Consider the following 21,789-nt stretch of genomic DNA (forward strand, 5'->3'; position numbering starts at 1 on the left):
ATTCCATAACACCAAAATGTGAATTGTTACACCTGTTAATTGTGTTTTGAGGATTTTAACCGATTGAGTAAGGGCAGCTTCCCACAATATTTTTGATACCTAAATGGCAAACGCACCTGGATCCTAGCTCTCTTCAAGAGCAGTAGCTTTCTAGGAAAGCAGGTGTCCCTTCCTGTGACAAACACAGCTTCCCATTCTATCATACCATCGGACACAGGTTTCTTCTTTGATGGCAACCACCTCAGGCCTCCCTTGTGGTCAAATAATCGGAGCTAAGCAATTGAAATCTGCAAATTTGGCTCAAAGCATTTAACATGTTCATAGAAATGCTATATCATCTCCTGGATTCAACCACCTTACAGACTGCCAAGTATTCCCCATCCATACTAGCGGGCCAATTTCAGCTAATGGGGCTTTATAAAGAGGGAAGTTTAATCAATCTGTGTCATTCACCAGATGCTATGACATTACATGCACAACAAGCCATTAATTAAATAAATGTATGCATGAGAAGCGTACAGGATAGGCAATTATTCTTACTAGTAAATGTGTTCCTGCAAAGTGATGGACAAATTAGGTGAATTTTAAATTCAATTACAGTGGCACGATTTTTGAGTGGCTAGCCTGACATTTTTGAAGCTGGTTGGCCTTCTTAATAATCAGCGACCTAGGATTTTATTATAATTACTGTCTCGGACCTGTAAACTTTTCACAGTCTTCCCATACACACACACCATCATGCTACACTGACTCAACCCAACCACACTTGAAGAGGAAGAATGAGGAAATTCCTTATCCTTCCAGGATGTGGCTTGATGTGCATGCAATGTTGTAGCATCTAGGAAGGGTTACAAGAAACGAAGATCCAGGAAGGATTACAAGAAAGGAAGATGAGGAAGAATTTCCTCCTCACTTTCAACTCTACAGCCCTTAACCAACACTTCAGCCAACTCCATGGTCAGAGTCACGTAGACAAGGAGGTCCATGATGGAAAAATTGATCCCAACCCTGATTCTTATTTAGTGACATTAGCAGGTCTGAGGGGGTAGAGAAAACTCTGCACAGGGGAATTAAAAACAAGCCTTTTCAGTTTTGATACTGTTGTACTGTGGTTTAGAATCCTCTAGCAGGGATTTGGATATGCAAGTTCTCATCTTACCTTAAGGGAACTTCCTCTTTTTATCTGCAAACTTCTCTAGAATTAAATGAGTGCTTGCAACAGAATTTAACACACTTCAATTACCAGAACATTAGTGTTTGTAATTTCGGAAAGGATGCCAGTGAGATACAGTAAAAACAACAACATACAAATTAGTTCAGCCGGATAAACCTAGACTAGTTTAGACCTAAACTTTGTGGCATGGTTGCTCCCATAAACTACTTCCCTGTCAAAATCTCTCATGTTGCATTCATTACATGTAAAATCAATGATTACACAGAGTGCCTGGATCAGACCAGTACTCCTGACAAGCGATGTACTTCCACTGAGCCCACTGACATTTACGTGGGAATTACTCGCCATCAGAGGCTTTGTGCCCCTGAGACCACACAAAACCCCTTTTGCTGCCTTCACTCTTGCCTCAAGGTAAGTTTCCCAAAGAACCTGAGGAAGGATGAGAACACTCTGTGAATAGCTACGTGGAATGATTTGAAAGCCCCCTTTCATGAAAGCTTGACCTCTTTTAGGGCAGTCAGAGGGATGCTCGTGCATCCCTAGTGCTCAGTCCCCTGCAAGCCCTTTGCGCAAAGCCTCTGTGTTCGCAAACACAACCAAAGCCTTTGACTGAAGATGTGGGAACCAGTTCAGAAATCCTACAACTGCCATTAGTTATCAGAGCCCATGCCTATCTAACAAACAAAAATACATTATCAACACAGCAGTGATGTAAAGAGCAAGAATGGAATAAGATACCCTTTTATCATTCTTATAAAGTTATGGCGTGCACACTAGGGTCATTATCATGTTCTTTAGACTATTCAGAGTTAATTTAGTTAGATAAAAATCAAAGAATTTATAGTGCAAGTGATCTATAGAGACAGATAACTACTTTAAATATAACCATATGCCAGCTCAAAAGGATGAAAACCAGTAATTTAATGGGACACTTTTTAAAGCCTAGATGTTCAGGGGACGCACAAAATGTTTATTATTTTCTTTAAGTTGTCAACTTGAAGGTTAACTAGAAGTCAGTTTGAACAAAACCATGTAAGCAAAACTGAATAGACGGTGTCACATAATATGCAACAATGCTGCAAGACATAATTTTATCAGTTTTTAACAACAACAAAAAGGAGATGCAACATATTCCGATACTGACACAAGCTATCCAAAATGTTCACAGAAAACACCATTACTGTTCTACAGTAACAGAAGTATTCAGGAATAGTTTGTAACTCCACCATTTATTCTAAATCTTCAAAGCACATGAAATGCTCATTGAATATTTGCTAAGAGAATTGTAAATGGCGTGAATCTTGTCAAGTGTGAAGGGCATGCATAGATAAAATTTAGTGTGTCCCCATCCCTAAAATACTAAGGAGAAGATCAGGCTTTGCTTCATTATTTTTATGGGACACAAGCTCAATTTTCTATACATATGCCATTCGCATTTGACTGTATGAAGTGGCCCTGCCTGGGTCCAAAGTATAGTTTATGGATCAATTCTGGGTTTTAATATAGTGGGATCAAAATGTATCTATAAATGGCATATTATTTTACTACATATTAGCATGAAATTATCATGATACAATTTCATATTTATTTTTTGTGGATGGCTGGAGGATTTAGGCATGTCCAAGCACAAACAGAATAATGCACCAGAATCACTGCAGATCCCATTTTCTTCATTCATCAGTATGAAATAATAATAATAATAATAATAATAATAATAATAATAATAATAATGTATTTGTTACCTGCCTCTTCCTCTGATCGAGGCAGGGTACAACACAAATGCAAACATCATATATAATTAAAACATTTAAAACTAATACATTATTAAAAGCAGCACATTATTAAAAGACAAATTTACAATTCAAGTGGGTAGGCCTGCCAGAAGAGTTCATATAATGGCTGGCCCTCAACGTTGGGCTCAAAATAATACTAGTTAATGGTCAAACAGTGGGGTTGAGGTTCCTATAGGGAGAACCATTCAGTAAGATATCTTGGACCAGATCCATTCAGAACTTTAACAGTCAAGTTCAGTAGGCTCAGGAGCTAGTTTGTAATCAGTGTTATTCGTGCATTAGCAAAGAGCAACAAAATCCTTGCACGACCCTAAAAAAAAAAATCTGATTCTGTCAATGAACAAAATATGCCTCACAATCCACAAAACACAGGTAGAATGGATTTAACAAAATCTGTACATCTTATTGACAGTACATGCCCCTAATCACAGAAACCATCCTGTGCTAAGGTGGGGTTGTAGCACATTCCCATTCTATGAACCCAATTCTCCAAAGAGGGGATTAGGATTATTTCCCCTGGATTCTGTTTCAGATGCCTGCTCATGGTTCTGATTAATTTAAAAAATGCAGATGGGTTTCATCTATATGTGGCTGAAACTGCACTTCAGATCTCCAGATGATCTAGAAAAGTGTGTAGAACAATGCATATATTTTGAAAAATGATCACAAAAATTCATGCAAATTTACATGCCAACTTTTTAAAAAAATCACAAACTAATACAGAAACAAGACAGAACAAATTTAAGGGTGGAAAAATGAAAAATTGAGCAGAACTGAACATAAAAGATTCACCATCCATCGTTTCAATGCATGTAGAAAGCTTTTTGTCCTTCAGTGTTTATGTCTGGGCTCTATACTAATGGTTAACCAACCGGTATTACAACTGTTCTTGTCAAAAGGACAGTCCTCAAATTTTAAGAATGTTGGCCAGTGTCCTGAAGCAAATGTAGAAAATGAAAGCAACCATCTTGGGCTCTGGGAGATTTTACTAAGTTGTAAAATACAGCGTCATGCTCACTGTGATATTTATGCAATGCTGATGATGCTCAATCTTCCCTGGTCTGGCTTCAAAGTTTCTGTAGTAATTCTATAAAGCTCTACATCAGTAGTAATGCAAATATTAGGCAAATACTACATTATTGGTCTATATAAATTAAGCTCATTTTGATATTTCATCTGTTTCATATAAATGAGCCATACAGTTTCTGATTTTTGCTGACAAGGTACTATTTTAGAGGGGGTAAGCAATATATTAGACAAACTATGCAAGACCAAAGCTCTTTTTCTCGATTAATGGCTCCATTGAAATCACATCCTTTTCTTACTTCACCTTCCACAAAACATTTTTAAGGAGGTATAAACAGAGTCTTAGGCCTTAGCTAGACCTAACGATTATCCCAGGCAAATGGAGGGGTAATCCCTGCCTGCTCCTGGGATCCTGTGTGTGTCAATTGGATGCACAGGGATGATCATGGGACAATCCCAGGATATAGGCCTGTTCTAGCCATGGCCTTATTTAGGGCTATATACACAAAGTGTGACATTTTGGGAATCTATTAAAGTTTTGTCTAAAACATGTCTTTCATCAGTATCATGTTTGTTTTCTTCTTCTGAGAATATAGCTGAGGCTGGTCTCGCTTGCTATGTTTACAATTAACAGGCAACGAATAGGGTCTCCTTAGTTTTAGCCCCTCACCTGTGGGATACCCTTCCCCACTCCCTCTGGCAGGTTCCCTCCTTGTTAACTTTTTTTAAAAACACACACACATACACACACACACACACCCAAAATTCCTTGTTTCTACTGCTTTTGATTTGATGCAGCTATTAAAATTGCTTTCTCTGTGGGCGTTGCTAGACGAGGCCTTAGCGCGCTTTGAGGCCCGGTTTCCCTGCTGTGCGTCCAGATGACGCACAGGGGAATCCGGGGTCAAGCTGTGCTCAGACCTCCCCTAACGCGCCATAAGCGAAGTCGCTTATGGTGCGCCTTTTCCGCAGCCCCGGCCTGAGGCCGGGACTGCGGAATGTCTAGCAAGGTCCGTGGCTTTTTGCGGCTACTCGCAAAAAGCCATTGACATTTTAAAGGTTTCATTATATTATATTTATTAGCCACCTGTAATTATGAAGCAGAGTGTACATAAATAAAATGACTAGCTAAATAAATATGGACAGGATGCATCCAAGATGACATACAGTTCAATCCCCTTCCCGCTATATGATATCCCCTTAACATATCAGTGGAACAATCCAGGTCAACTTTCCCCAACCCGGTTGTTTTCTGAATATGTTGAATTACACTCCCATAATCCCAGTCCAGCACATCTGGTGGGCACCAGGTTCAGGAAGACTGGTTCAGGTCATTACACAGTACAACAGATTGTGACTTTGGGCAATGCGGTGATTACTATGTACCACATCACACATTTAGGGTTGCTCTTTACGTTACGGGAGTAAATTGCTTGCTAACCCAATGGTTTTCTCCTATGTTGGCCCAGTAATGTTAGAATAGTGGGATTGCATAGGAGAACCTGTTGACATGTTTATTCTGCCCAACAACAGCATTCATTCCCAGCACAAGTAACATAGCAACTGACCATGGAAAGTGGCAATCACACTGTTCTTACAGCGTAAGATTTTCTGGCAATGTGGTTCTGTGAATAAGGTGTTAGTGTCTTTTTTTATAACTGTTATTAGTGGAAATGATTGCACACAGTACCAGAATGCTATAAGCACTCTGCTATCATTTCTCATACATGGCTTGGCAAAGTTAATGAATAGCAATAAGATACCGTGTAGAAACATGGGACTTAATTAAACACTTCTTTTGATACAGACAAGAATAGGGTACTTGGACCCAGGTTGGATTAACTGTTATGATTTTCCTGATTCAGTGTGAGCTGCTTCTTGTCTGAGTCATACTGCAAGGATACCTGCTCAGAGATTACTGTGACAGTTCAATAAATTCAAATAAAACCCAGCATATCTAAAATGAGCAAGCACCTTCTTTTGCTCTCCTTCATGAGATTTAAACTGGGGCCTATCAGTTTCCAGCAAAACATTCGTTTTTAAAATGGTGTGGTTTTGCAATGAACTGAATCAAGTGATATTGAAATTGTACATTCTGATGAGCAAACTCCCATCAGCTCATAAAGGCGGTGTACCTGAAGAAGAAAAATAAGGAGAAGGAAGTTCTTTTTCCCCTGAGCCAACTTCCAAATTTGAACCCCCAGGTGTATCAGATGACGTTTACTGGGAACAAACAGCCTCCCCCATGAATTTCTAAATCCTGTTCTAGAACTCTTTTCTTTTCCTGCAGTTTTCACTGGAGGTCTCCCTTTGATACCTCCCTTTCTCCCTCCCTGACATGGAAGTGTCCCAAGGATCACACAGCATGGGAAATGTAGTTCCTTCCAGTTAACCCACCAGGGAACTGGGAAGGGTGTGGCCACTGTGGAATGTACTGATACTGCCCTCAAGTAAAGCGTTTTTAAGTTTTCAAAACAAGCCCCCCTTTTTATGGTTGGAAACCATTTTATTTATTTACTTAGAATGTTTTCAGACCCGTATGGTGACCATATGCAAAGGAGGACAGGGATCCTGTATCTTTAACAGTAATGTAGAAAAGGGATTTTCAGCAGGTGTCAATTGAAGAGGGTGAAATTCCCTCTTCATCACAACAGTTAAAGCTACACTAGCTATAGTAGAGTGACCAGATACAAAAGAGGGCAGGGCTTCTGCAGCTTTAACTGTTGTGATGAAGAGGAAATTTCACCCTCTTCAATTGATACCTGCTGAAATTCCCCTTTTCTACATTACTGTTAAAAATATAGGAGCCCTGTCCTCCTTTTCATATGGTCACCCTACAGACCACCCAATAATATAATAGAACAAAAAAGCAATCAAATTAATAAATGCTAATGAATAATAGACAAAATTCCACCCAGAGAAAGCTAAAGTAATTGCAGCTATGATCCCATCAGGATAAAAAAGAACTCAAGAGAAAGCCAAAGAAAACAGGTGATATACAAAGATGGGTGTGTAACAGACCAGGGATGGCCACTCATTAAAGAGGTGGGGGGCACTGTAGGAAAGGCCCTCTCCTTTGTACTCACCAATCCAACTGGCCTCAATGAGAAAGGCTTCCATTGCTAACTTTAAAGTGAAGGCAGGTTGATATGAGTGAAGGCATTCCTTCAGCTTACTTGGACCTAGGTCAAAACCAGCACTTTAAATTGGGTTGAGTAACCTATGTTGCATATAGGTGTCCCAGAAGCCAACTGATGAAGTTTCTGAAGGCAGCCCCTTGTAGAATGCATTTCACTAGTTCTAGCCTGGACATCACTAGTGCATAAATAACCAAGGCAACATCAGACCTCCCCATATCAGATAACAGCTGGCACACCAGCCTAGCTGTTAAAAGCACTCCTAGCCACCACCACTACCTGAGCCTCTTCAGTTAACACCAACTCCAGGAGAACACCCAGGCTTCACACTTGTTCTTTCAAGGGCTATGCAGCCCAAATTTGCAAATACAATTTTATATTAAATGTTGTATAAGAATATTAAATGCAACTTTAAATCATCTTCATAACCTTGTTCTACATGAGAGACTGCCTCTGCCTTTACGCACCAATTTATTATGGTCTTCCTGTGATGTCCTCCTTCATATGCCATCGTTGTGTGAGATCAGGTCAGCCTCAGCAAAAAGCTGGAATTTTTCCACTTGAATCCTTGGGGGCAATGGAATAGCTTTTCATGAAAGGTCTGCCAGAGCACATCTTTGATAGGTTTCAGAAGAGTTTAAGAATGAATTTTTCAACTGTTCATCAGGAGAACTGTGATATGAAGCACCACTTCTATTTCTCTGCTTTTTAATTCATGGTTTGTATGTTTAAATGATTGCTTAGTGACAGTATATATATTTTAAATAAAACACAATAGTGTTTTGTTTTTTTAAAAGGCAAGCAGTACACTGGCAAATATCTAAAGGTTTTTGCCTATTTTGCTCCCAAGCAAAACACACACATTAGTTGTTGAGGATAAAGTATTCAGAACTGGAAGCAAGTTTGCCAGTATTGTTATCAGGTGCATGAAACAAGTCATGGCTTCGCAGTGCACTTAAACCAACTGCTACTTAACAGGGCCGGTGCCAGACTATTTTGCGCCCTAGGCAAGGTGAGCTACTTTCACCACTCACCCACCCCTAAAAAATGCTAACTTTGATTTTTAAGAACAAATCATCCCCCCGAACTCACATGCGCGCGCACACACACACTCAGCATCACTCACTCCAAACAAACACATGCATGAACACATGCATTCACTCAAAGACCCCGTGCACCCCATTCACCCATACATTCTCTCTCTCTCTCTCTCTCTCTCTCTTTTCCATGCGCGTTCCAGAAGTCCGAACGTGGAGCTGCCCCACCCCAGCGTCCCTGGCTTTGCTTCGGCTGGCCGGGCACAGGGCGCCATCTTGCCCGCCCAGGCCCAGCTGAATTCTTGGGCCGGGCCAGCTCACAGCCAACGCGCATGAGTGCTGCTCTGTGCCTGGTGCCCCTCTTAGCTTGGCACTCTAGGCGGCCACCTGGGTGGCCTCTATGGTAGCACCGGCCCTGCTACTTAAACCAATTGTTTTAAGTATACTTAAACCAATCATGAAAAGGACCAATGAGTAAGACCTGCATTAATCTAGTATAATTTTGAACAGAAGCCATAATATGCAAGTCATTCTAATATGTGATAAAAATATGAATACAAGAATACAAATCTGGATGTAGTATATTAACAATTATTAATTTGTGAACATCACCTACCCACATTTATAGATAAGTGCCCCTGACATGTAATGCCAATGTGTGGAATAATGAAACAAAATTAAATAAATCTACAAATATAAAGGTTCATGTATCACACATTTCTACTGTAGACAAAATTGAGGCTTTTTTCTGTCTATCCAAAAAGTAAGCCAAGAAATGTTCCTATTATAGTATTACTATATTTCTAAAGCAATTATGTCCATGCCATTCCGGTACATTCCTCTATACATCTTAAACTAATGCTGTTTTCTGTCATGGGCTGAGCCCATGGTTCCTTTAAGAGAACATCTTTTGCTTCATCCCAGGGAGAGGGAGAGGGGTTTCTTTGTGTCTGAAAAGGGAGTAGCAAGGGAAATGCCAAGGCTGCGCTGGGCGAGAAGCGCCTGGCATCTGATAACGCCTCCCCGGGCTGGTACTGGGGGGAAAGTAACAAGTTGCAGCTGTGCAATGTCTGGGAGCACTCCCCCTCCCTTCGGGAGTGTGTGGGTTGCTATGGGGTTTCTATTGGTCAGGGTGGGTCTGGTGACAAGGGGGTCCCAGAAAGGGATAAAAGGCTTAGGCACCTCAGGGTCTGGTCTCTTTCCTGTGGGTGTCAGGAGTCCAGCGTGTGCATGGTGAGTCAGAGCATCCAGGCCGGGCTGGCTGGACGGCGGAGGCTCCACGTGGCCGCTGAGGGAAGGAGTCGTAATTCGAGTGACGTAAAGACAAGTCGGAGTGAGTAACAAGAGGTTGAATCGCAGAGTTGTATGTTTGTTTTGTTTTAAGTCCAGGTTTGGGTATAATTAGGCAAGGGACCTTGCCGGAGTAACGGCTGGTGGGTGGTAAAAGTGGGGAGTGAGTGCAAATTCTATTAGGCTTGAGCGTGTAAAGGGGGAGGATAAGGTATTAGTCCCTGCTGTCCTAAGTGTGTCATTCCTTTGTCCGTGTTTTCCTCCCAAACCTCTTATGTGTTTACCTTAATGTATGGACCCTTATGGAAGTGTGTAATGTGAAGAATAAAAGTGTTTGGTCCCTATTTCTGGAGTGTGGCATGTTTCCTTGAGAACCTAGACTACAAAGGGTTAACAAGTGGCAGTGAGGGGGCGTGTGTCTGGGCTGGCTGAGTCAGACCCCCCTTCTCCAGCCAGGGAGTCGCTGAGTCAACGTGAGCAATTCCATCACATTTTCTAATAGATGAAAACACTTAAGTTCTATGATATTTTTAATGTGATTATAGTTTTTATGCTCTGGACATTTTGTAAATCACCTTGGCTGGTCTCAGAAAGGTGATATAAAAATAAGAACATAAGAAGTGCCCTGATGCTGGATCAGACCAAGGGTCCATCTAGTCCAGCACTCTGTTTATTTATTTATTTATTAAACTTATATACCGCCCCATAGCCAAAGCTCTCTGGGCTGTTTAGAAAAGTTAAAAACAGTGAACATTAAAAAAAGTATACAAAGTATTCGCACAATGGCCAACCAGCCATCGGCCAGGGTTCAACAAGGCAGGACATGGTGCAACAGCAACCCACCACCCATGTTCCCCAGCAACTGGTGCACACAGGCTTAATACATAAAATAAAATATAGCCAAAACATACATATGCCGTTTACTGAAAAGATAATACCATGGTCTTGGGAAGTGGTAACTCACAAACTATATCATGATTCACTAAAAAAATCTCAGAAAGTTTCTATTTGTGTAATAAAAGTAAAAGTTGGCATTCAGTGAACAGCTGCTACACCCATTAATCCAATTTAAATAGAATTCCCTCTTTCCAACTGTATTCGTTTGGACATTCACAGAATAAGATGACATTCAGTGAAAACATCCAAACAGTTTTCCAGCAAAAGGACAAGGGAAAATGAAAACAAATTTAAACTGCTATGCTTGTAGAACTGTATTTGGATGGATTTCTGTGAATCCTGACAAATGTCAATGGATGAATAAAAATAGGAAAAAATGAATGGACACCGGTGTATTTAATTTTACATGGCTGGTAAGGTTCAGTGATTATTTTCCTACTAACACAAAACTTTACACACACACTCATTATACACATGTGCATGTATACTCACCGACAAATATGTGGAGGGGTTATAGCTGAGCGGTAGAGCACATGGTTTGCAGGCAGAATGTACCACGTTTAATTAGGGATGGACAAATTGACCACAGTCTGGATTATGCGCTGCTCACTGATTCCCCTCTGACCTGCACAGAGCCTCCAGGTGGTCTGTGGGCAACCGGCAAGCAGCTCCCTTGCTGAGCTGTCATTTTGCATAATAATGGTGGCTCGCTCTTTTTCATAAAGGACCATTTGTATAAATGGCAGCCATAAACAGGCAGTTTACACAAAATTACAGCTGTAAATGGACAATTTAGTCTATTTACGCCTTTAATTGCACATAAATGACCCCTTTATGGCTGCCATTTATGCAAATGGCCCTTTATGGAAAAAGGCTGAGCCACCATTTTAAGTCAAAATGGCAGTTCTGCAAGGGAGAAGGGATCCCCATGCTTGCACAACTCTGCAAGGGTGGAGTCAGGAAAGTACAGAGATCTGTAGATTGGCGTCCAGGGAGCTGAGCAGGCAAAAAATCACCAGGCCTTGAGTCCCAGCTGGGTGCCTGCAACATCCCTACGTTTAATCCCTGACAGCTTCAGGTAGGACTGCCTGAAACTATGGAGCCCAGCTACCAGGTTTCCAGTGCCAATAATATTGGGTGAGATGGACCAATGGCCTGGCTCAGTATAAGGCAGCTTCCTATCTTCCAATGGCCTGGTTCAGACAACACGCTAAACCATGCTGATTAACCACAAAATGGTTAAGGGACCATTTTGTGGTTAAGCAGCATGGTTTAGCGTGTTGTCTGAACCAGGCCAATGTGTGTGCCTGCGTGTCTATTTTGTGTGTATATGTATATAAGTTTGCTACCAACAGCCTGATCCTAAAATTGGTTGCACCAGTAACCAAGCGCTTAGAATAGATCATATTGAATGTCACCATAATGCAATATCACAATATCATGTTGTAATGATGGAGGGAGGTGTATCAGTGCAGGTTTTTAAGATGAGAATGAAATTCTGAACACGTGCCATGATGGACCTTTTGAGATTTCGTTGACATTAAAAAGAGATTCAAGCTCAGGTAGGCAAAATGGATGGAGGAAGTATGTATTATCCAGGACCAAGAGTTATTGTTGAAGAAAAAGGAAATGAATAGGATGTGAGACAAAAGATGCAGAAGGAACACACGCTCAGGACCAGTTCACAATTCCTGAAACAATCACAGACACAAGCATAGGTATACACACCCTGACCTCACAGTTCCTGAATGCCTGTTGATCACACGGAATACATGATCATGGAATTTAGCCCTACTTATGATATCTCTATGTAAGAATGAAGCTATAAACCTTCTTTATGCCAGGAATTAGTCCATTTACTATTCACTTTGACTGGAAGCGTGGCTCTCCATGATCTCAGGAGGAGGCCTTTTTCCAGTTCCAGTTCCTGAAATCCTATAACTGAAAATGCTGGGGTTTTAAACTGGAACCTCGTGCATGCAAAACATATGCCCCTATCACTGAGCCAGGAGCCTTTCTGATACTGATGTAGCCCCCACATGATCAGAAGGTTGCAGGAGGGAGGGAGTGTGTGCGCCCTTGAGCTGAATCCATGCTCATTGCTTCTGACACTATTAACTGGCCCAAAGCTGCATTGTTATCCATGACTCATTGAGGAAGTTGCATGAGTCATGTACTTAGCTACTCGGTTACAATATCTAAGGGAAACAAGTACATCATGTCCAAGACTCACTGAAGGGTTTGGAAGAGACTCAAGGTGATTCCTGATGTGACAAAAACTGGAGTAACTGGTAGGGATTTTATCCATCCATGAGGATATTTATTAGAATTTACATGTTAGACTTTTTCAGAGGGTTTATAAGCAAATCATGTATCCTGCTATTTGCTCTTCTAATGCATTGCTTTGCATTTATTTATACAGTAATGCACATATTGCTATGAGAATATATAAACGTATAAAATATAAAAAATAACCAAAAACCTTACACACAAAAATATTTGTGTGTGTGTGTGTGTGTGTGTGTGTGTGTGTGTGTGTGTCTGCGCATCAATAATCTTCTGAGTGGGGAAAGGGGGTTTCGCCCATTAAAAGAACTTTTGAGAACATCAAGTCATCCAGTGCTTTGAGAACTGAACCTTACCTTCTTGTCCTGGTTGTATTTCCTGAAAATCTCCTGCGCTTTTTCTTCACCACCATCAGTAAATAACATTATAATCTTGTTGCAGTTAGCTCTGAAGATACTGTGGCTGTGCTGGAAGAGATAAACAGGTACATTCTAGTTAAGGTTCATAAAACAAAACAATCTGCAATCATGTTATGCAGCTTTAAGGACCATGTTTCAGCTCTTTATGGGGGCCTTTTCATATGTTGAATGTTTTCCCCATGTAAAAGTTCATCCTCCTCCTATAAATCCTTCTGGGGTTTCTAGATACATTGTCCAATAACTACGCCAACAGCAGAAGGACAAGTTGCTTTTGAGATCTCTTCCATATAGTGTTGCACATTGGCTTTCTTATCGCACAGTGGCTTCCATATGCAAGCCTGTATATTTTGTAAGCCTTATGCCAAGACTGGAAAAGTAGGTTGCACCAAAACCTGACCCAGGAAAACAGGACAAATCGAAAAGAAATCTTGGAATATGCCACAATGGAGCAGGCAAGAATTTTTTTTAAAAAAATTGCTCCAATCTTCATCCTCTACTCAGGGAGAGGCAACCTAGGCCATAGCTAGACCTAAGGTTTATCCCTGGATCGTCCAGGGGTCAAACCTGTTCATCTAGGTGACACACAGGGGATCCAGTGCTCAGGCAGGAGTGAACCCTGGATAATCCCAGGCTAAACCTTAGGTCTAGCTGTGGCCCTAGTGCCTTCCAGATGATTTTTTAAAAAATATATAGTTCCCATAATTTCTTAAAACTGGTCATGCTGACTGGGGCTGATGGGAGGGCACCTGGTTCCCTTCCCCTGACCTAGATATTGTTTTTATCCAGATAATGTGGTGATGTCAGAGTGTTGGACATGGACCAGAAGATTCAGTTCAATTTGTTATTCAGTCATGGAGCAGAGTGTGTAACTCTGGCCCACCCACTACTTCTCAGCCTAACCCTACCACACAGGGTTGCTGTGAAGATAAAAAGTGGGGGAACAAAGATGCCAAGCTTACTTCAAGGAAGGAAGTCAGGATACTAATGTAATTAATAAATATAATTCTACACCTGAGCCTTATGGATTAACTGACAGAAACTGAAGCAGTCATTATTATGAAGGAGTTCTACAAAAATATCTGAATTCTGCTATCAATATTATTAAATTAGTTTTATTTGCTTATATTAGGTTTATTGAAGAAATGTTTAATATCAAGATGTCAACTTCGATCTCCAGCTATTTAAGATTCTCCATCTAAGTATTACTTTGCCAAATAAAGGTAAATAAACACACACCAAACTGTTATATTAATAATACTAGCACTAAGATTTTGATTCAGAAATAAAACATTCATGCAGAAATAAAACATTCATGGAGGTTCCAACACGTAATATATTGCTTTGGAAGTCTGATATTATAGAAGAAATATAAGTAAGAAAAATTGCTTCATAAATATTGTAAATCAGCTATCGTAACAATGCTTTGATGTAAATTCTGCAGTGACATCATCTCAGGTTCATAAACAGGGCACATTTCCTGTGCAGTTTGCATCTGTGAATAGTCACGATGATTTGAGTAAAGGGACTCCATTTTAGGTTAGAGTTAAAGGAAGCGAAGCATAGCGTAGTTTATGATACATTTAAATAGAATCTTGAAAGTGGCTTACCAATCAAGAGATCAGCACTTACAAAATGATGACGGGGACGTCAAGATTTATTGAGCCTGCATTGACCCTGGCACTTCCCTGCTGGAACTAGTGATGGACATGCTCCTATTAGTGCTGAGTTCACACTTGATCAGCATGGGCTCAATCTTAAATTACTGGTTGCATTTGAATCTAATGCTAAACCATGAGTCTTGCTATGACAAGATGAGACGCTCCTGTTCTCATCTTAGATTAGTCACAGTTTAGTGTGTTGTCCAAACTCTGCACCTGATGTCTCCAACCTGGTGTCTTTGGATAATGATGTGCCCATGGGCACCTCTCCTGGTGCCCACCATGCTCCTTGCCCCCTAATGATTTAGTGGCCATGGCTAGTCCTGCTGATATCCTGGGGATCGCCCCGGGATCATCCTTGTGTGTCTACATGACGCACAGGGGATCCCGGGAGCAGGGAGGGATGATCCCTCCATTGCCCTGGGATGTCGGCATAGCCTTTAATCCCACTTTTTCCATGGTCTCAGGATGATCCCAAGACTGCAGAATGTGTGGGTGGGCATCGCGGGTTGTCCCAGCTTCTTGTGAGTAACTGTGAGGAGCCAGGCACGGGGCTCCTCAAATCTTCAGGAGCTCTGGGCCTATCAGAGGCGGGGTGGGGGGAGCGGGATTTTTTTTAAAAAAAAAATACTCACATTTGGCGCTCGTGACCTCGTGCGCTCTGTCTCCTTTAAGAAAAACAAAACAAAATGGCGGGTGTAATGTCATCTTCCTCCTAGGACGTTACGCGCCACGTGTAGACAGAGGGGGAGATCTCACAATAACCATATCCCCCATCCTCTGTCATGCTAGACCCGTACGTCTAGCCATGGCCAGTGTGTAGTCCAAACCCATAAACTTCAAGTTAAATTCTGACAACTGGCATCATTAGCCCACAACATGTATCAAATGCTTGCAGAAATTGCTATGCATCTGCAGCAACAAAACCCTGTTGAAGAACTTGGTACTTTCAAGTTAAGAAATGAAAAGGGTTCATTTCCAAAGTAGGGCAAAACTCTCTCATTTGAAATCACAACAGGACTAAAGAGGAGGTAACTTCCTCCTCCAGCTATCACTGCTAAAATTAAATTGAACTGCCATAGCAAAAGGTTATTATTCCAAATGAGGGTTTTTTGTCAATATGTGGAGGAACAGTGGGTAGCAAAATGACTCACAAACAACCTTATCCCTTTTTAAATTCACCAATTCTTTTTAAATGGCTCTATTAAAAAATACGTATTTTTTGCTCTACCGTCTATTTAGAAAGCAATTTCCCTCTAGATGCGACGAAATAACTCTCTTTTAACACATAAGGATGACTAAAAATAACTGCCGGCAACAGTGCTTTGCATTTATGTTGACTGCAAGTCATTTAGGATTGTTTAAAACAATTTGGTATCAGAGGGAATTGAAAGGGCTGTATTACTTTGCTTAAATCATAAATGTATATGCAGAAGCCCACCATTCTTCTTTATCTCATTAAGTTTGATAATGCTCATTATATCAGCCAGCTGGAGTTTTTCTCTGGACTATGTATTGGTTCCCATTTGCAAAACTTTACTGCTCTAGCTCACGGAAATCAGCCGCAATTGATTTCCTATACCTTTTTCAGAACTGAAAGCTAAAAATTCTTTTAAATCATGTAGACTGCAGTCCTATTTACACTTTCCTGGAAGTAAGTCCCATTTAACAATGTGGGATTTACTCCAAAGTCAACATACACAGGATTGTACAAGTATATCTGCTAAAACCTCCTGAGATCTCTGACCATATTGCAGAACTATTCCTTTATATCCACCCAGAACACTTTTCCGGACAAAGCACACACACAAACGTAACTATTGGTGAAAGCTGCTCTAAATGCCAACCTTCCTGCTTACATAAGCTACTACTTTTCTGTTGTTTTATAGCTTTGAAACAGTTGTACTCAGCCTTAACCACAAATATGTCTTAGGGTCATACGCATCACTTTTGAACTGAACTCTTCTGCCTCTTCATCTTCATTATTTCTTAACTCTCCACATGGTAATCAGTAATGTTGTGCAGTGCTAAGAACCGAAAATGACCGCCCCAAGGTTCTTGACATTCACAGACCTCTCACAATGGGGGCATCCCATCTAATGGAAGTACAGCGGTTCAAGAGGCCGGTAAATGACTCCTAAATAGACCAGGTTATTTGTTCTTATCCTTCCACCAATTACTGCAGTTGCAAAGTTGCAATTATAGCAAGCAACATCAGGCCAGCCTAGAAGCGGGTAGAAAAATGTTAAAGAGAGGAGTGTATGAGCTGGAGGGAGGTGAATTAACAACATTTGGATGTATTTTTCCCCCTACTAAGCTGAGTTTTTTTCTGCCAAATCTGTCAGCGTTGTTTAATAGAAAGGAAACAGAAGTCTACACTGGTCAGAAAGAATAAAAATGAATCTTCATAGAGCAGAGAAAATCAATGAGCCATTGCGGACTGCTTCACCTTTTACACAGTATTTAGGTTTGCTGTGCATAATTTATGCTGGTATATCCCATATAGCAAAGATGAGAAGTGTGAATGACAGGCATGTGTCCCTCCCTATACTTTAAGGTCATTCACAGAAGCTCTTGTTCAAATGCCCCCTCATTCTGAGGCTCAGAGGGTGACAACAAGGGAGACAGTTTTTCAGTAGTGTGTAATGTACTGACTGTTTATGGTGTTTGGACCTTTGCCTGTTCTTGTGACTACTCCTGTTTTAGCCTAACCCTCGTGACTGACTGACTGCATGTGCTCTGACCTTGGCCTGGATTGATCATCCCTCTGTATATACCTGATCTGCACGTAGACCATCCTACAGCCTAAGCAGGACAGCTACCTATACACAAGCAGTGCTCTTTTGCAACTAGCCGCACTCTATGCAAGGATATCAGACAGTGGATATGTGACATCGGAAGAGGGCCTCAAAGTGCAGCTCCGTTCGTCCTTCAACACTGCAATGCCCTTTATGTGACTCACACATAAACAGAGCTTCTTTCTCAGCCTCATTTGGTTAGGAATAAATAAATACGTGCTCAGTGATACAGACTGCAGCTCTCTGAAAGTCAGAGAGAGTCTCTAAATTTCCCTTCTATGTGTCCCACCAATGCAAGACATATGTTATGGTGAGAGGGCTTTCTCTGTTGTGGCACCCCGGTTGTGGAATGCCCACCCCTTGGAGGCCGAATTGGTGGCAACGCTGGCTTCGTTTTGGTGCCAAGTTAAAATGTGGCTTTTTATCAAAGCTGTTTTGCGCTAAATTTGCCTAAAGCTGCACATTGACCTTAAATTTTCTACTGGTTTTAGCTTGTTAATGGTTTAAAACATTTTTAACTGTGTACATTATTGTTTTATACTGTCTGATTTTATCTGCATGCTGCCCTGAGATCCCAATGATGCAAATGTTTTAATAAATAAATAAAATAAATAAATACATAGTGGGGGGAAACTAAAACCAAAGCAACATGGTGGCCAAGGCATTTCCTTCAGCAAATTTAGAGTTTTTGAACAGAGAAATTACCCCACTAGAATAAATCAGTTCGCGAATACCCCTGGAGGAAAAGCAAAATTTAGTAACAGCAATGCATTTGCTCACCACAAAAAAAAGCTTCTATCAACATACAACAACCATATGAACTTCTTAGAAGATGCAGCTTTCAAAGACTTACGTTTAGCAGCTGTTCAAAGGCGTAACTAAAACCTTTTTTGTAATCGGTGATTCCTTTTGCTTGGATTTTATTGACGGCTTCTTTCAACTTCTTCTTATTCCTCACATTAGCTTGTACAAGATGGTTGAAACAACTGACGTTCTGAGCATTTTCATTGAACTGAAAGAAAAGGGGGTAAAGACAACTCAGTAAAGCATATTATGGGTTCTACGGAAGAGCTGTAACTCCTAGAATGTAAATGATGAGGAAAAATATACAAATTGGACCAAAAAATAAGTAATCAATGTTCGTCAACTTTAGCTGGATCAAAAAAATCTGTTTAAATTCATGAAAGAACTTAAAAGCCCAATGGGATTTTGATTTCTTTTTTTCTTTTTTTTCCTTTGGATGACTGACGAAACACGCTACATCATGAACTGCTTCTGAAATGCCTTTGCTGTTTATCTTGGTGTTGGAAGTATTGAATAGAGATATAAGGCAAGATGAAAGAATCGGAGGAATAAAGATTTTAATAGAGTCATATAAGTTGAGGGCCTTAGCGGATGATTTGGTGTTTACTCTGGAAGATCCTTTAAAGGGAATTGAAGTTTTGATGAATAAACTGAAAGAATTCGGTGCAGTAGCGGGCTTTAGGGTTAATAAACAGAAGACAAAGATGTTAACAAAAGATATGAAATCCCAAGAGCAATTAAAGCTGACAGAAAAACAGGTTTTAAAATTGAAAAGAAGGTAAAATACTTCGGAATTATCTTGTTAAATATGAATTGTATGTTGTTTCATAATAACCATGGGATCATCTACACCAAGCAAGATATTCCACTATGAAAGTGGTATATAAAAGACAGAAGCCACACCACTGCTTTATAGCAGTATTGAAGTGCACTGACAACTGTTGGGGCCCATTGACACATACCATATACCGCTTTATCCTGCTTGGTGTGACTCCTGCCTTTTATATCCCGCTTTCATAGTGCAATATTCGGCTTGGTGTAGATGAGCCCACTGTCAAGGTATGGAATGAAATTTTAAAAAAGGACTTAGGCCATAGCTAGACCTAAGGTTTATTCCAGGATTGTCCTGGGGTCAAACCTGTTCATCTAAGTGCCACACAGGGCTTCCAGCGCTCAGGCAGGGACGAACCTGGGGTAAACCTTAGGTCTAGCTATGGCCTTAGTAAGATGTTTACTTCTTACTAATTTGTCTTACTTTGTGTATTTTGTGTTTGTTAGTTTGTTATGTTTTGAAATAATAAAAATATTACAAGAAGAGAAATGGTGATCCTCACAAGTGGGAAGAAATGAACTGCTTCTGAAATGCCCTGATTACAAAAACAGTTTGTCATACCACACGTGTGAGAGTGGACGGCTGTCTGAAACAACAAAGCCCCTTGGGCTCAGAAAACTAGCCATACAATTCTTCGAATCTTGACTTCTAGCTGCTGCGCAGGTTCAAGTGTCTATTATCTAGATTTTGTGAAATAATACTAAATTAATCATGGTTTGTGATACACTTCCTCAGTGGGGAGCAAGCTGTCTACTTTTGTGCTGGGTTACATTGAAATGCAAGTATCATCCAATGGTCTGGAATTAGGTTGACTGACATTCCTGGAGAACGTGACAAAAGAAGCCTGGTTTTCTAATAGATAAAACAATCAGGTTAACATCATCCCTGATGGACAAGTTATGTAGTGGATCTATCCAAGGGTCTGAAGGTCAGAGAATGATTGACAACTATGGCTGTGGGGAGGAAACGTAATTCAGGGCTATATTTAATTAATTTGAGATGCAATTAACTAAAAGAACTGAAGTAACTGAAGTACTTGAAGTGCAAAAGCCTGGAGCAAAGCCCCCAAACTATTCAGTCCTTTCTCTGGTAGTAGGAATAACAATACCACAACTGAAATAGTGCGCTACCCAAGGCGCACTGGCAATATGACATTGCTACTGCTGTTTCAGAGAGGTTGATGCTTTAATTCTACATGTTCTTGTTCAAGAAGAGGCCCTGATCGTATAAAGTTAAATTATCTGTCTGTCTTCAGGCAAAGTTGGAGTTGAAGACGATGCTTGTGTGGCATATTTCTACTGTTTGTTCTGTTGTCAATTAAAAATAAAATAAATCACTGTCCTTTGGTTGTCGGTATGGAAAACCACTATATCTGACAGTCTTTGTAAGTAGCTGAATGCAAAAGGAAGAGCTTTGTAAGGAGGGCAGAAATGACAATCTGTGCAAGAACGCATATGTGACTCACTATACTCAGCCTGGCTGTATAACCGGCATGCCTTAATGCAACGAAGAGTGACCAATTACCTTTTACTAGTCAGCTTCCAGAGTGCCATATTACTCTTTGTTCCTGGGGCTGGCAGAGTCCACTGGGGCTTTGCCCTTGCAGGTCTCTCCAGCAAGCTGAAATAAACTGAGTGTTCGTCCAAATTCCTGTCTCAAAAGTCTGCTTTGACTTCTGTTTGCCTGCCTGCCTGCCTGCCTCTGGGCATGTCTAGACCAGGGCCTGGAGGGGGGATGATCTTGCAATATGGTGATTGCGAGATCCTCCCCCTCAGTCTACACATGGCATGTGACATCCCAGGAGGAAGAGGATGTCGCGCCCGCCATTTTTTTAATCGAAAATGAGCGCTCCACCGAAAAGGTCAGGTGTGTAGTTTTTTTAAAAAAAACAACAACCTTGCACTCACCCCACCCCCATGAAGAGCTCTGTGCCCGGTTCCTCGTGTTTACTCATGAGGAGCCGGGATGAAACCAGGATGGTGGCCCACACCTCCCATGGTCTTGGGATCATCCCAAGACCGTGGGAAAAGTCAGGATAAAAATGTAGGGCAATATCCCGGGGAAAAGGAGGGATCATCCCTCCCTGCTCCCAGGATCCTCTGTGTGTTATGTGGACACACAGGGATGGTCCCCAGGATATTGCCCTGTCTAGACATGCCCCCCCCTCTCTCTCACTCACACACACGGTTTCTTCAATATCATGATCTTGAATAAAGGCACCAGATCCTTAGTGAAGAGGTGACCCTTTGTCTGAGTGTGATGGTGTACATCAAGCAGTTGGAAGCCCCCTTCAGGCATTCTCCTCCATTGAACGCAATAGCATGGAGGAAGAGAGTGAGGATAGACCAGCTCCTACACGCTGCCAGTCAGGAACATAGGAAGCTGCCTTTATCTAGTCCAGTACTGTTGACACCAACTAGCAGCAATTGTCCAGAGGTTTCGAGCAGGATTTTTTTCCAGCCCTATCTGGAGTTGCTGGAGATTGAACCTGGGACCTTCTGCAGGCAGAGTATGTGGTCTATTTATTGAGCTACAGCCCATTCCTGCTGATGCCATCCAGTCTTAACTACACATCTTAACTACACATTAAGACTCCCACTATGATTTAGGACCTTGCATGATCAGGATTCTAAATCGG

At 41.1% G+C, this 21,789-nt stretch overlaps 1 protein-coding gene across 2 annotated transcripts in view; it reads right to left on the minus strand.

Annotated features, from left to right (window-relative positions):
- Window positions 1-21,789, minus strand: part of CACNA2D1 (calcium voltage-gated channel auxiliary subunit alpha2delta 1) — a 488,318-nt gene that overhangs the window by 86,761 nt on the left and 379,768 nt on the right. For both annotated transcript variants that reach the window (XM_063134222.1, XM_063134221.1), the window contains exons 11-12: window positions 18,369-18,527; window positions 12,997-13,107 (exon numbers count right to left, since the gene is read on the minus strand). In XM_063134222.1, the coding sequence (XP_062990292.1) occupies window positions 12,997-13,107; window positions 18,369-18,527 (270 nt within the window). The remainder of the gene's footprint in view (window positions 1-12,996; window positions 13,108-18,368; window positions 18,528-21,789) is intronic.

Source organism: Elgaria multicarinata, chromosome 9 (assembly GCF_023053635.1).
Source record: "Elgaria multicarinata webbii isolate HBS135686 ecotype San Diego chromosome 9, rElgMul1.1.pri, whole genome shotgun sequence".
In the NCBI taxonomy this organism is placed as follows: Eukaryota; Metazoa; Chordata; class Lepidosauria; order Squamata; family Anguidae; genus Elgaria; species Elgaria multicarinata.